The following is a 15,362-nucleotide window of genomic DNA, read 5'->3' as shown; positions in this document are numbered from 1 at the left end:
GGTTTATTCAGCTTACACTTCCACAGCACTGTTCAAAAGAACTCCAGACAGAAACTCAAACAGAGCAGGAACTTGGAGGCAGAAACTGATGCAGAGGTCATGGAAGGTGCTGCTGACTGGCTTGCCCCCCACAGCTTGTTCAGCCTGCTTTCTTATAGAGCCCAGGACCACCAGGCCAGGTATTACACCACTCCCAATGGGCTGGGCCCTCCCACGTCAAGCACTAGTTAAGAAAATGCCCCACAGGCTTGCCCACAGCCCAGCCTTTAGGAAGGCATTTTCTTAATTGAGGTTCCAGCCTCTCATATAACTCCAGCTTGGGTCAAGTTGACATAAAGCCAGCCAGTACAAGTAGGATCCTGTTCTTGCCTTAGAGATAAAGAGTGCCAAGTAAAAAGGGAGCAAATGAAAGCAAAAGGAAGGGGCCCTTTGCCCCTGTCCACTTCCCTGGGCTTGCTTCAGAGTGTGACTCTCACAATGTCAGCTTCCTCTGAGACAGTGTGGCATCCAGTTTCCAAATGGCTCAGTCAGTGGCTGAAAAGCCCTTCTGATGGAGACAGCAGGTGCTTCCCTTGCTCAGAGGAGGCTGGAGACCTCCTGGTGAGAAGAAAATCTTGTTTTCTGACCTAAAGAAGACCAACCCCTGGATACACCTGTAGATATGATAAGAAAAGAGAGAGGAATAAGCGCTTGAAGGAATAAGTATCCCACATAGTGAAATTCGTTTTTAAACACGGCAAAGGCCCCCTCAATGCAGGGGCTAGCCCACTGACACTGCAGCGCCTGCCCTGTGGGACTCCACCCCTTTCCATCTCCCACTCCCCCGGCGGGCGGCGGACTCTGAGCCTCTCTCCCTGGAAGATGCAGCAGCTGCCAGACCCTTCCTCTTACCTTGCTTTCCTGACTCAAAACTCAAGTGGCAAGCTCCCTGTTCTTCTTTCCTTCACCTTCCTCTGCTCAGCAGCCATGGAGGGCTACAGTTTGACTCCCCTCTGGTTTTCTGTCTTAAACACCAGTAGATTGCCATCGTTTCCTTCCGAGTCCATTTTAAATTATTTTGTTTACAAGACTAAGAGCTGGCGAAAGAGTCCCTGTGTCCCCCGGTTACAGCTGGACGTTTGCACAGGCTGTCCCCGGCACGCCCTCACCCCTGGCTTCTTGTTTAGTGTCATTGTTTGTTTGTTTGTTTGTTTGTTTAAGGGCTTTCTCTGTTTCACTCTAGGTCTGGGCTGTCTGGTCTGTCTTGCCCTCTCCAATGCTGAGGTTAAAAACAAAAGCCGCCATTTCTGACTTCAAGAAAATTCTTTTTAGCCTCTAGACTTGAGCAAATTTTCTGAGCCTCATAATTCTATTTAATAAAATTGGCAAGAAGCAGGAAGGTAGTGGGACACCCCTTTAATCTCAGCACTGAAGAGGCAGAAGCAATTGGATCTCTGAATTTGATGCCAGCCTGGTCTACACAGTGAGTTTCAGGACAGCCAAGGCTACCCAGAAAAACCCTGTCTCAAAATAAAATAAAGCCAAACAACAACAACAACAAAACTCAACTAACTAAATGGCAAGGACCATTAGTGTCATGGCTGCCACCATCTCCCATGGCAACGTTCTACCACCCAAGTCTCTGTTCTGAGTCCTGAATCCACCTGTGTCAGAACTTGCTTATGGATTTGGTATGCAGATACCCTAGGCACGCACGACCAGGTTAATGGCTACACAGAGAAACTGATAGACTGTGAAAAGCTGGGAGACCCTGCTGAATGATTCATGTATAGCTCTCAGAAAAGAACTTGATCCCAATACTGGTGAAAACACTGGCCCCTGGGGCTAGAGAAAAGGCTCCGTGTTTTAGAGCACTTGTTCTTCCAGAGGACTGGGGTTCTAGTCCCAGCTCCTCCATTGACAGCTCACAACCATCGGTAACTGCAGTTCCAGGGAATCTGATGCCCTCTTCTGGCCTCCTGGGGCACTGCATGCACATGGTGCACAGACATATGTGCAGACAAACCATTAACACACAATTTTAAAATAGGAAAAATAAGAAGTAAAAATAAAGTACTGGCCTCTAAGTTCCAAGGTCCAACTGAGTGCAGCCTGAGAATGATGCGGATCCCATATCACAAGCGAGCAAGAGTGGTCCAAGAGGGCAGCGAGGACACACATGTAACTGCTTCCTTTCCTGCTTCCGCCTCACAGAATGGGCGCCCTTGTGCTCCTGAACCAGGCTTAACTGGAGCAGGACAGTGGATGGCCCTGATCAGTGACCATGAGTTCCGATCTTTGGAGTTCTTTCAGTGGATGAAAAGAACCAGAACTGGAACTGTATAATGCAAGGTCTTAATGGAACCTAGACCTTTCTGCAGGCCCAAGCCACCCTCTCTTTGCACTGTAGATAAGCTCTTTATGCGAATATTTTTCATAATTAACTTGGCAGATGAAAGAAGGGTCACTATTTGGGGGCCAATGTGAGAACTGGAAAAAGACACACACAAGGTAAGCACACCATTGAAAGTAACTGCTGGAGCTGTGTGCACTTCATAGTGTGAGCCCAGGTGTGGTCCCCAGTGTGGGGAGGAGGAAGGGGAAGAGGGGGAGGAGGAGGGGGAGGAAAAGAAGAGGAGGAGGAGACATAGAATATAAAAGAGGAGGAAGAAGAGAAAGAGAAATAAATGGCCTGCTATCCCCAAGGTGGGCTAATAGCTAACAGCATTATCAGCACCTCCTTCTATGGAGTAGAGAGCAGACACGGGCTACTTGTCAAAGCCACGCAGCAAGAGGCAAGGGCCTCATTACTTGTTGTATTTCAGAAGCTAAGGCATTGACTTCTGAAGCATCCTGGGTCCCTACTCTCTGTCTGCATTATAGCTATGTAACCTTGGGCAAGTCCCTCTTCTCTCTGATCCTGGCTGCAGGCAATACCCTTGCTACTACTTAGAACAGTGCCCAGAGGGACACAGCACACAATCAGAGGACTAAGCAACTGCTGGCTGCCAAATTTAGTTGGAGGGGGTGCAAAATGCTTAACTGTGGCTCTCATTTACTCTGTCCATCAAAAGGGTTTGTAATAGCTTGATCTCATCACGAGGAATAAGTGAGTTACTGTTGATTTTTTCATAAGCACGCTATATTTTTAAGGCTATTTGAGGCCATCGAGAGATGATGGGGGGCCCAGCCCCCCACTGGCTATAGATCCAAACACTGCCTCGTCTGCCATTTGGCTATTATTAGGCCCAAAGTCCTCATCTCAAATCCAGATGGGGAGTAAGAGGAGCAGTCAGGGCCTAGGCTGGGAACGCGGCTGGGAGGCTGCATGTGGGTTTGGGCCCCACCCTGCCTGCAGCTGGTCCAGCAGCCACGTCTACACTTGGCTCTGAGGTTGGTGCTAAACCCTCCCTCCCACCACTGCCGCCTCCTCTGGGAAGGTTCTGCAGTCTTAGCACTTTCCTGCCAGCCCCAAAAAGGCCTGGCCTGCACAGAGGCTTTGAGTCTATGCTGCTTGCCTTGGGGGCCTTGGAGGAAGCAATTTGCTCTCCTATCTACAGCTCTTTATGTATCCAGGAAGGAATCCTGGGTCTGCTGAAGGAAAAAGGCCCACACATCTGGGCTAAAATGCAAACTCTGCCATCAACTCACTATGTCAACTTGGATAAGAATTACCCTGTCTCTGAACTTCAGTTGTTTTTACTTATGTAAATTGGGTATATCCCAGTACCTACTTGACAGCTGAGTATAAACAGCAGGTGCTCAATATGTGCCATACACACAGTAGGTGATCAATATGTACCAGGTTTGGTGTTATTTTTCATGCTTAGGTGTATCGAACCCTGAGAAAGAAAGACGGGATTTAAGATTTGTGTGATTTGAGGCCTGCCCCTTGTCCTCTCTGGGACTCAAGGTATCTGTACCATGAAACAGACATCTAGGGCTCCTGCATTCACTAGTAGTCAGAGAACTGGTTTTAAAAATCTGACAAAGTATCAGATGGGCCAAGCTCCCACAGGGCAGCTGTTCAGTGATCAGGATCAAGGGTCTGTGTCTGAGTTGTGGGTGAGGAGTCAGATGCCGTAGCCTCACTGAGACTGCCTCATCTCTGCAGAGGTGACATCTCACTGGACTCAAGGGTCCTTATGCTGGAACTGCTACATGTGTACTGGGAACCAGGGTCCAAATCATACTACGGATACATCTTTCTCCCAGCACTCGGGACCCCTTAAAAGTCCCCAGGGGTCCAGGTTAGCCCACACGAGCCCTCCCCTTTGTCCCTGGGACTGTACTTCTGGTGCCCCCTCTTCCCAGTAGCTGTTCTGTAGTCTTTTCTCTCTCCTCCAAGGATGGCAGTCGGTCAAGCATAGTTGCCCAGAGACACAACAGCTGGATGACATGTGACAGACTTGCCAAACTGGTTTGAGAAGCAGGTCATCAATGTTGCTCCTCAAGCTGCTGGCTGTGACCATGGGGGCCTCAGCTCTACCAACAGGGGGGAAGGGCCCACCCAGTCCCATCTCAGAACCATGGCCTCATTTGCTAGACTGCTCCTGTCTGGTCTCACAGCTAGCATCTGCCGCCTGCTGCTCCTGCTGCTCCTTTCCTCTACACTCTGCTCTCAGTGGGTTTTAGAATATAGGTACCATCTCTCCTCCTGCCTTGCCTGCACCATCAGCCATCAAGCCACTTCTCACTCCCTGATTCTTTCTGTTGCCCATCGGCCTCCTCGATCACTTCACACTCCAAGGGTCAGGCCTCAGTCGGCCTTGTAACCACTTACAGGCATCTCCTAAGGCTAAGCTCTTTCTGAAAGGTTTTCTGTTGTACAGCTTGGGAGGGATGCTTAGAAATGCCCAGATCACCACCGAACGCATTGATCTCCACTGTGCAGAGAAGGAAACTGAGTCTCCGAGAAGTCCGAGGCCATGCATAGGGCAGAAACAGCATCAAGAAAGCATCACGTTTCTTGCCACTCGCTTGGCCCCGGGTGCAGGCTCCGCCCCAGATGCAGGCTTGGCTCCAGGTGCAGGCTCGGGCCCTGTCTGGGGCAGAAGAAGCCGGAATGGCTCAGGGAACCAGGCTGCCAGCTTGGTAAAACCATCATTTTTGGACTTGAGCTTTGGAGCAAAATATTGCCCTTGGCCCACGAGATGTGTCTGCCCCTCCCCCCAACTCTGCCAGGAACGGGGTTGGATGTGGAAGAATCCAGAGCTTTCCTCTTATAGCCCTTTGGAGGCCTGGAAGCCAGTCGGTCGGTCAGTTCTGCAGCTTTTACAGATGAGCAGACAGAAACTCAAGCCTCCCAGGTCCTCCCAAATTCATTCATCCTTCTCATCTGGCTGTTCCCAGATAATACCACCCCTGTTTCTTATTCTACCCACATTCTGCTCACCTCCTTTTCTTACCCACAAGCCTCTCAGATTTTACTCTTCTGAAAAATGTCTTTCCATCTGATGACTTTCTTTGTACTCATCTTCAATGATGTTTAGCATCCACCTCCGAGGAGCCCTCCAGGATTTCTTCCATCTTAGAAATAACAAGGGGAGGAAAGGTGCTCTGGTTCTAGGCAAAATTCTGCGATAATAGTGCCATTACCACCTTGGGTTTCAACTTCCTTCTTGTAGAATCCGACTGTCTTGCACAGTTGTTATCTTGGCAATCTGACTTTCAGTGCCTGCTGTACATTCACGGGACGTTTTCTCTTCCCTGCCTACATTATAAAGTTCTCACCACTTGCACGGGGTCGCCCTTTGATGCCTAGATCACCATCACCACCACTACCAGATACCTTTTTACATGGCACCATCCCTGGCAAGAAGGAAAAAAAAAAAAAAAAAAAAGGCAAGGTAGGTCAGTCTGGAGACGGGCCAGGGCCTGACAAGCGGTAGGGTGAGGGCGCACAGCGCTAAATAGACAATCCCGGAAACAGGCACCCACCTCGGCCATTCATTGATCTCAGCCAGCGCGAGCAGGCGGTTCACTGGAGCAATCGGCTTCCCACTCAGGTAGGGAAGACTAGGAAACCTCCACAGCCGGCGTCTTCGTCGGTTTGGCGCATTTCTTCTGCCTCCCCCGCAAGGGGCTTCCTTCTCTAGGTCTTATTTTCCAATATATAAGGTGAGAGGACCACCTCTTGGGGCTGTGGGAGGAAACAAAAAGACTTTAAATGGACACAGGTCCTCTCTTTGGGTGTGTAAAGGTTGGTCTTGGAGAAATCTGAGTTGGAGCTCTCTGAGAGACTACAGGAGCCAGCTCAGCCCTACCTCAGTTCCACATTATAGTGTTAGCAGAGATTAGAATCCCTGCTAGGTGGGATGAACCTCGACTCCATTACCCATAGGCTTTTGTCTCATCTGTATAAGGGAACAGTCAAATCTCATTAAGTTGTTATGGATATTATAATCTGATACACAACACACAACACACACACACACACACACAAGAAATACGTTGGTGCTTTTATGGTTTTTATTTGATTTACAGTTTTTATTTATCAAGCTGGACTCCAGACTTTATCTGCCCAGGCTCCACCCTACTTTTTTCTTAGGCAAGACCAGTAGGGCGGCTCCACAGCCTCCAGGATGACAGGGAAGCTTTCCCTCCAGGGTCTGAGCTCTTGGGTCTCCTGGTTGACTCTTTGTATTGTCTCCTTGGGATCTTCAGTTTCCCCCATTTGTTGAGTTGCGAGGTTCATACTCCCTATTTAGAACTTCGGGGGTCTCAGAGGCAGACTTTAAAGAATTTGGGAGAGCATGCTACATATATGAGCAAGGAAGGTACGATATGATTGATCCTGCTCCATCTCAGATGTCCTGGGCGACTCAATAATTGTCAAAATGCTGCTGGTCACCCAGTCTCCTTACCCTGAGGTGGCACAGACCAGGTGTCCCGAAAGCGCCCTTTGAGCGTTGAGTTGACTGGGCAGTCTGTGTACTAAGGCGCCTAGTGGGTGGAGTCCGGAGAAAGGATGTGGTCTCAAGAACAAAAAGGAGGGCAGGGAGGGGCTGTCAGGACCGCTCAGGGCTTACAGGATCCCAAGATACTTATTTGCCCGGTTTGTGGCACATTCCGGACTTTGGCTTAGAGCCTGTATCCTGGTGAAGCCCACCCGAGGATGTCTAGGACCTCGCAACAGCAGTCCCCAAAACTACAATACCCAACATGCCTGTACAGTGAGGGGCTGGAGTCTTTTGGGGGCGGGTCCTAAAAAATTGAATTTTCCCAATGGGACCAGAGCAGGGGCGTGTCTCAACAGAGAATTGGCTGGGACAGCTTGGCAGGGCGGAGCCAGCCATCTGGCTGGCGCCGCGGGACAGGCGTCTGCAGCAGAGTCCAGGGTACGTTGCTGAACCGGCCTGGGCTCCTGGGCTGCGGCTCCTCCCGTCGGTCTGCCGGTCTCTACTGCATCTACCGGGTCCCGACCAAACTAACACGAAACTGCGCCGGAACGGCGGGCCGGACTGAGAGGTGGGTATGAGGATCTCGGGTCTACTCTAGGAGTCCGGATGAGTCCGGGGAAGGGGGTGTGAAACCTGGATGTCTGGACAGGGATTCTGAAACTCCCAGGTCCGGGAACCCTAGCCAAATCACGAGAACTCCAAAGACACATGGTTGAAGTTCTGAGACCCTGGGGAAAGAGTCTTGAAGAGACTCTATGGACTTGGAAGAGGCTTCTCGATCCCCAGAGACACTAATCTATAGGGAGCTGATACCTCGAGGAATCTTTCCCAGATCCTGACCCATCTCTCGCAGGGCCTTAACAATCCCCAGGACTGAAAACTCTGTAGCATGAAGCCATGAGAATGGTGGCAAGCAGTGGCAGGAATTTCTGAGCAGACAGTCCCGAGTATCACCTAGGTTTGGAACTAACAACACCCTTACCCAACATGAAGAAGCATAGCATGTCCACAATACTTAAGATTGGGCACTGGGGAGGGGTAGTTACCCCAGACAGAGTATCTAGACTAGGAGGTAAAGACTCTAGCAGTGCCTTCCAACTCCAACTAGTGCGCACTGGGACTCCCCCAGACCCATTCACCGGATGGGGTGACTCACACCAAGTGACTGTTGTAGAGAGGGAGTGGATGATTTCGGGATGAATCAATGGAGGTGGGGGGTCCAGAGGCCATTTCAGTCACCACATTAGCAAAACATCCAGGTGTGCTAGACCATGGAACCACAAATTCCAGAGACACTGGGGACTCCAGGAAGGAGTGATTTGGGCTAGAGACTGGCACCAGATTTAGGAATCCATTTTGACGGTCAGTGGTTGAACAAGAAACAAACAGCCTGGAGTCTTGGGCAGCATCTTGGAAGGGGACTTCAGAAGGCAGAAGTCACCAAGATTTGTGTTAGGTTCTTTCTGCCCTTTGAGTCTGAGTTTTTCTGACCCCCTGTGATGAATCTTTGACCATCTCCCATCCTCTCAGTTTGCCTGAAGTCCAGAGGTTGGGTGGGTCAGCTTCCCAAGGCCCTTCCAGTTGGAAAGTGAACTGTGAGTGAATTCTGAGTGTGTGAATGGACAGGGAGAGAGGGACACCTGGCTCCCCAAGGTCAGGTCTGCTGACATCAGGGAGGAAAGGAGTCAAAACTGAAGGCTGGCTCCAAGAACTGCCAGACACAGGTAGCTCCCATACCTGTGGGAATGACAGTCTTAGTAAGAATTGGATATGGGCTCAGCCCACAGCCAGACGCCCAGCTTGTGGAGGTGGGTGGAGGGGCAGGCTCGGTGGCCCCTAGAGGTGAGTGGGTATGGCAGGTAACTAGAGACTGGCGTGTACCCCCTGGTGGTAAGCATGGCTTGGTGGGCCTTGCTGAGTCCTCTTCTCCATCTAGGTACAGGCCCTTCTTGTGTGGGGCTTAGTCAGGATGTCAACTTAGACCACAGGGCAGACTGGCAGCCAAGCTGGTAAGGCTGAAACAGAAACACCTATTCTTGGTTTGGTGAGGTTTTTTTTTTTTTTTTTTCTTCAGCAAAATACCCTGGGGCAGAGGACAGTTCCCAGCCAGGAGCCACATGTCAGGGTAGGACAGGAAAGACATGAACGCTTATGGGCTAAAGAGGGCAACAGAGGCATAAACCCCAGGGGACCGAGATTTCTACAAAATCTTCAGCAACCTAACTCATGTCTGCCTTTTGCAGAATTCTGAGTGCCACCAGGACCTGGCGGGAGCTGACATACTGAAGGAATTAGGGGCCAGCAAGATGGCAGACGAGGCTTTAGCTGGGCTGGATGAAGGAGCCCTCCGAAAACTGGTAATAAGTAGCTCTATTACTGTACTGTGGGGTGGCCAACCCAGGGATGTAGGCCACTTCTTATGTACTTCTCAGTACATAAGGAGGGGGAGGGGTTTGGAGGAGAGGCTCAGGGAACAGCGCCAGGTTGGTTCCATTTGGCTGCTCCAGAGGCTCTTGTGGCATGTTCCTGTCCATGTCAGGTGCTGAGACCTGGTACCTACCCACCCCCAACTGTCATCTCTTGTTTAAACAGTAACTGCTGGGACTCACCCATGGGCTGCTATAGGTGTGGGAAGGCTGGATCTGCCTCTTCCTAGCAGCATGGGCACTGCCCACTCCTGTAGGCCTGCCCAGTGATAATGGGCAGCAATGAGTAACAAACCAGAGAACAACTGCTGGGTGCTGAGCACAGTATCTGACAGGTCACAGATGCAGCACCCGCATACTGCCCCTCTGTGTGGGGAAACCACATACCCAAACGCTCCAGGCTAAAAGCTTTATTAGGGTCCAAACTCCGGGGGTGGGGGGAAGTCTTGGGATACCCAGAGTCATGGGAAAGGCTAGAAGAACCTGTAGAGAGATAGAATGTGGGTCCTAATGGGTTCTGTGATGTCTTGTCTGTCATTTTCTACTTTAAGCTTTGGCTTCTTGTAAAAGAAAAGGGGTGGTGTGGGGGGTGTGATACAAAATATAGGTTGCCAGCGTTAGAAAGGGGTGAATTGGTATGGACCTGACTTTGGGATAGAGACTGGGTTGGTCCACTCCACTCAAGGTCTTCCTCCTCCCATACACAGAGGCAGTGGGCCAACACAGCAGAGCAGTAATATGCGTCCACCAGCAAGGCCCTGCTGTAGGCCGTGGGGAGAGGGGCCACAGCCCCACCAACCAGACCCTGCTCTCTGTCAAGGGCAAAAAATTATATAGACTTTACTTTCCTTACAAGTGACCCATACCACCACCAATCCTTTCCCCTAGAGGCAGAGGCTTGAGCCACTTGGTCTAATTGCCTTGACCTCTCCTATGAGGTTGGCCTGTGTGTCCTGGGGCAAGAACCTTAACCTCATCCTGCACCACTGCCAAGGGCAGCCACTCCAGGCTCTCTGCTGCCAGGAGATGGGATTGGGTCTCCAAAGATGCCCACCGGTCACCTTCGCCGTCCCTCAAGTCAGAGTCTTCATGTTTTCCATAGGAAAAGCCACGCTGAGTGTTCACGCACTCCCATCAGACCCCATTCATGCAAGGTTTGGAAGCTGGGAAACGTGCTGTTAGAGGAGAAACAGAAGCAGTAGTTGCCGGACGTGCTTCCTCCCAGCCCCGGGCCTGGGAGCAAAGGACAAGGGAGACCCAACCCTGTCTCGTCTCCACGGCCCCAGGCCCACTCCAGCCCCGGGCTTCACCGCGCCCGTGCGCGCCATTGCTGTGCCTGGAGCTGTGAGGGTCCCACCCTCCGGCTTCGTGGCAGGAACGGTCCCGGGCCCGGCTCCTCCCCGTGGGGCCCGGCCTTATATGGGAAAGCTGTGCCCAGCTGACTGGGGGAGCCGCAGTTGCTTCCGGTCCCGCTCCCGCACATTCCTGAGGACGGGGTGGTGGGCTGCACGGGACAGGGGCACCTAAGGACAGGCACGCTGCCTGTGCCCCCTGCCACGTGTTTGCACGTCTGCCACCTCCCGTCCGGGTGACCTAGGGAAGCAGCTTAGGTGCTGTGAACCTCCCTTCCTTTGCAGATGGGACGTTAAAGCCGGCGGTGGCGGAGGGTTTCCTGCCTGGCTCCTAGCTGGGACGCCCGGCTGGAGACTGGGTGGGTGGGGCGTGAGTGAGCCCTGTGCTGGTGGCTGCAGCCTGCGGGCTTTTAGCGCCCCCTGGCGAGGCATTTCCCCAATTGCTATCAACACAGGGGGCAGCTCTGGTCTGGGACTGAGGGAGGAACTACAGGAGAATCACTTTTTGTGCAGGAGGGAGAGCCTGAAACTAGGAACGTTGGGTTGAATAGATGCCCCCCAGCAGCCGGAGTAGAAAGCACCCGAGCCTCAGTCCCCTCCCCCTCCATCCTCCCACCGGAGGAGGAAGCACCCTCTTTCCTCCCAGGAGAATTTCACTAGGCAGTTTCGGAAACCATCCCCTTCCCCCTGGCGGACAATAGTTCTTTGTATTTCCTTCCCTCCCTCCCGCAGTCCCCTCCACACACAGTGGGGGTGACCGAGAGGGTGAGGAACTCTAGACACAGTAGAAACACTGTGGTCTGACCTTTGGTGTTTGAGAGGGCGTGGAACACAGGACACAGCAGGGACACTTGTCAGAGCTTTGCCCACAGTCCCAAAAGGAAGGATGCCAGGGAGTGGCCAGCAGAGTGAGGCCCAGCCACCCCCTTCCACTTAGAGAATTCATTAGGAGGATCCAAATTTCCAAATGGAGACACTGAGGTACCCAGGGGTTGTAGAAATGGCCAAGTTCCTATCTTGTATTTTTTTTCCTGGGGGTTGGAAATGAGGACCCATGAGACAAAGTCATTGTATCTCTGGATCTTGACCCTCCGGACCAGTCTGGACCAGCTGTCTCCTCAGGCCACCGATCTCCACATGTTCTGTGAGAAGTGAGCATAGATCTCTTGGTTGTAATAAGGTTTCCTTTGACTTTGACATTTCTAGAGCAGGCTAAAGGGGGCTCTGGTACAGGACCTCAAAGTTCCCCACCATGACAGAGAGCCCTCAACACCACAGCTATCTTGTCTCAGGCAAGCCATAAACAAGACACTCAATTCCCTCTTATCAGATAAAAATGATGTATCAAAGTAATGTATCAAGAGTAGGTCTGGATGGGACCATCAGTTAATTAAGAGCCTTAGCTCCTCTTCCGAAAGTCCCAGCACTTGGTAACTCTGGCTCCAGAGACCTGATGCCCTCTTCTGGCCTCCACAGTCACCCATGTGCACATGGCATCCACTCATACAGATACATGCAAACACATGAATAAAACTAAACCTTGAAGGGAGGACGGTAGAAGCTGGCTGAGATGGTGTGTCCGTCCCTTAACTCCAAGCATTTGGAAGGCAGAGGCAGGCAGGTCTCTGGGTTCTAGGCCAGCATGGTCTACAGAGCAAGTTCCAGAACAGCCTGGGCTACACAGAGAAACCCTGTCTCAAAAAACCAAGCAAGTGGCAAATGGGATTTAGTGCTGGGTCTGACACTTTGGGTCACTCACTAGGGGTCTAGCCCTTCCCACCCTAGGTCTTGACTTCTTCCATGGTGGCTAGGACTAGGCCATAGTCAGTAAAAGGGGAAAGGTAACTCACTGCCAAGCAGGGAGCTAGGCTACTGCCTCAGATTCCCTGTCTCACATCTTTCCCGGCAGGGCCCTGCTACTCTGACTAGGTAGATCACCTAGTCAGACTTCAGCTACCTGAATCACCCTTCTCGTTCCTTGGACTCTTGTCGGTAGCTCAGAGAAGAAGGGTGACTACACTCTTCCTGCTGTGGCTCCCTGGTCTAAAGGGTTAATGAAAGCCCCCGGAGAGCAGATGTCAAGTCCCACAAAGGAGTGCCTGGCTGCTTGGCACCTGGCTTGGGTCGGTGGCTACAGGCTGTGCACTCACAGAAGGGGGCCCTCGGCATCACACTGCACAGTGGGCTTCTCAGGATCTTTGGTGTCATGAGCGAGGTTGCCCCTAAAAACCCTGAGTGGGAGGCAGGCACGTGGAAGGCTTAGGGTAGAGAGACTGGAGACAAGCCATCCATTGTGCCCCTGGCAGAGCTGTGGGCAGTTGGTGCCAGTCCTTTGCCCCTGACAGAATGCCCACCCCTTACTCCCACCTACATTGCAGCTGGAGGTCACTGCAGATCTGGCAGAACGGCGGCGGATCCGCTCAGCCATCCGGGAGCTGCAGCGACAGGAGCTGGAACGAGAAGAGGAGGCTCTGGCGTCCAAACGTTTCCGTGCTGAGCGGCAAGACAACAAGGAGAACTGGCTACAGTGAGTGGCAGAGGGGGCTTGGGTTTTCGAGTGCAGATGTGCCAAGGATCAGCTCATACTGAGGCAGGTGTGTCTGTGAGCCGTGAGCATTGGAATGCACAGGGCTATGTGTGGGTAGGGAGCCAGTACCAGCTGTGGCTGTGCAGAGTGCGTAACTTGTGCCTGTGTCCAAGGATGTGTAGATGGATGGATGGATAGATGGATGCCAGGCATGTGTGGATGGATGCATGCATGCATGCATGCCAGGCATGTGTAGATGCAAGGATGGATGGATAGATGGATGAATGGATGGATGGATGGACGGATGCCAGGCATGCATGGATGGATGGATGGATGGATGGATGGATGGATGGATAGAGATATTGATATATATTGATATTGATGCTTGCTCAGAGGTTCTACATAGATAGCTCCATGTCTCTCTGCCAGTGTTCAGGCCTCAGACCCTGACCCTTTCCTTGAGCCCACATCCTCCAGACCCTGTCATTCAATGGTGGTCACACTCACTATGTCTCTGCAGCTCTCAACAGCGAGAAGCTGAACAGCAGGCCGCCCTCGCACGATTGGCAGGGAGACTGGAGTCCATGAATGATGTCGAGGAGTTGACCACACTGGTAAGGCTCAGGGCAGGCAAGGGATGGGTGAAGACCTACCTGGATTCCGGCATGCAACCCCTGTGGCCCTCCTGTCACCCACAGCTTCGGAGTGCCGGTGAATATGAGGAGCGCAAGCTGATCAGAGCTGCCATCCGCCGAGTGCGAGCTCAGGAGATTAAGGGTAGGTGCCTGCCCTCTGTAGACTCACCCTTGCCCTGCATCTCATATCTCACATCACTTCCTGACACTTGCCTTGCCCTGTCCTTCCAGCTGCCACCTTGGCTGGGAGACTGTGCAGTAGACTTCCCAGTAGTGGCCCCCGAGAGGACAGCAGGAGGCAGGCAGCACACACATTGGACCCTGGTAAGGTAAGGAGTATGGGCGTGAAGGGAGGACCACCCAGTGGCTGATGCCTCCTGATGCCAGTAATTCAGGGCATAGTACCTGTGTGCCTTTGCTCTGCCGTCATTTGACTGGGAGCTGGCCCCTGGCCAGTGTTTGAGGAAACCCCAGGGCTCATTTGTTATACTTAGGCAATTCCAGCTGTATGCCTTCCACTTCAGACCTTCAACTCTGGTTTTTCTCTCAAAGCTAGCCTTCAAGTTGTTGTTCCTTTGCCCATGCTATTCTCATGTTTACACTGGCGTCTCTTACCTCCACCCCTACCCCTACCCCTACCCGTACCCCTACCCCTACCCCCACCCCCCAGCCTGTGCTCAGCAGTCAGAAGGATCATCTCCTGGAAATGCAAATCTAGTCCTGGTACCGCCCTTGCTTAAACATATCCCATGCTGTCCTTACCTTCCAGACAGCTGCCATCCTTACCTTGGCTCTCCAGGGAGTGCCTGTCAGGCCCCTCTAAGTAGTGTTCAGTGTCCTCTCTATTCTTCAGATAGCATGAGACTTTAAGAACATACCATTTCCACGGATGGCCAGCAGAGTACGCTATCTGCCTAGTTCTGCACAACTGTACTGTCTGATTAGCTAGATTGAAGCTAGAGTTCCGGGTTGGAGGGTCCTTTAGGAATGGGAGTCCCCAGCAAATTTCCTGTTATGGCCAATCACTGGCATTAGACTCTGGTCCTTGTTAAACCACCTTTGGCACTGACCAGCCTTCCTTATGCAGGTGTGCCCGCGGGAAGCCATGCCCAGCCCCTCTGCTTTGCATGGCCTGCTCTATCAGCTTGGTCCTCTGTGGGTGGGGGTAGCATTCAGAGTCAGAGAAACCTTGGTTGCGTCCTGTGTGTCTTCTGCAGGTGCCAGAGCCAGAGCAGCAGGAACAGCAGACAGAAGTACTCGAGCCAACCCCAACCCCAGAGGACACCAGCCAGGATGTGACCACAGTGACACTCCTGCTGAGGGCCCCGCCTGGGGGCAGGCCCAGCTCACCTGCTTCCCCCCACAATTCACCCACCAGTGCCTCTCCAGAGCCTCTGCTGGAGCCTGCTGGAGCCCAGTGTCCTGCTGTGGAGGCTCCAGTCAGCTCTGAGCCACTTCCACACCCTTCAGAAGCTCCTAGCCCTGAGCCCCCCATGTCGCCGGTACCGTCCAGCTCTCGGGGGCGGGTCATCAGCAAGGTG

General features: G+C 52.3%; 1 protein-coding gene and 1 long non-coding RNA gene across 21 annotated transcripts in view; one reads left to right on the top strand and one right to left on the bottom strand.

Moving 5' to 3' along the window:
* Positions 1 to 15,362, bottom strand: part of Gm11946 — a 16,197-nt gene continuing 835 nt past the window's right edge. The window contains exons 1-6 of one of the 11 annotated variants that reach the window (XR_001780145.2): positions 13,694 to 13,783; positions 9,951 to 13,109; positions 6,846 to 9,790; positions 5,920 to 6,121; positions 5,375 to 5,790; positions 1 to 653 (exon numbers count right to left, since the gene is read on the bottom strand). This is a non-coding gene — a long non-coding RNA (predicted gene 11946). The other 10 variants (XR_003949626.1, XR_001780150.1, XR_001780151.1 and 7 more) reach the window with 10 other exon arrangements.
* Positions 7,269 to 15,362, top strand: part of Smtn (smoothelin) — a 21,771-nt gene continuing 13,677 nt past the window's right edge. For 3 of the 10 annotated variants that reach the window (XM_030246062.1, XM_030246063.1, XM_030246064.1), the window contains exons 1-5: positions 9,131 to 9,238; positions 13,038 to 13,186; positions 13,707 to 13,963; positions 14,053 to 14,150; positions 15,039 to 15,359. In XM_030246062.1, coding sequence (XP_030101922.1) covers positions 9,188 to 9,238; positions 13,038 to 13,186; positions 13,707 to 13,963; positions 14,053 to 14,150; positions 15,039 to 15,359 — 876 coding nt within the window. In that variant the 5' untranslated portion in view covers positions 9,131 to 9,187. Of the gene's footprint in view, positions 7,450 to 8,817; positions 8,926 to 8,955; positions 9,007 to 9,124; positions 9,239 to 13,037; positions 13,187 to 13,706; positions 13,964 to 14,052; positions 14,151 to 14,491; positions 14,545 to 15,038; positions 15,360 to 15,362 lie in introns of those variants that run through there. The other 7 variants (NM_001284427.1, NM_013870.3, NM_001284429.1 and 4 more) reach the window with 6 other exon arrangements.

Source organism: Mus musculus, chromosome 11 (genome assembly GCF_000001635.26).
Source record: "Mus musculus strain C57BL/6J chromosome 11, GRCm38.p6 C57BL/6J".
NCBI lineage: Eukaryota > Metazoa > Chordata > Mammalia > Rodentia > Muridae > Mus > Mus musculus.
The sequence above is the reverse complement of the archived record's forward strand: the minus strand, read 5'-3'. Positions and strand labels throughout refer to the sequence as shown.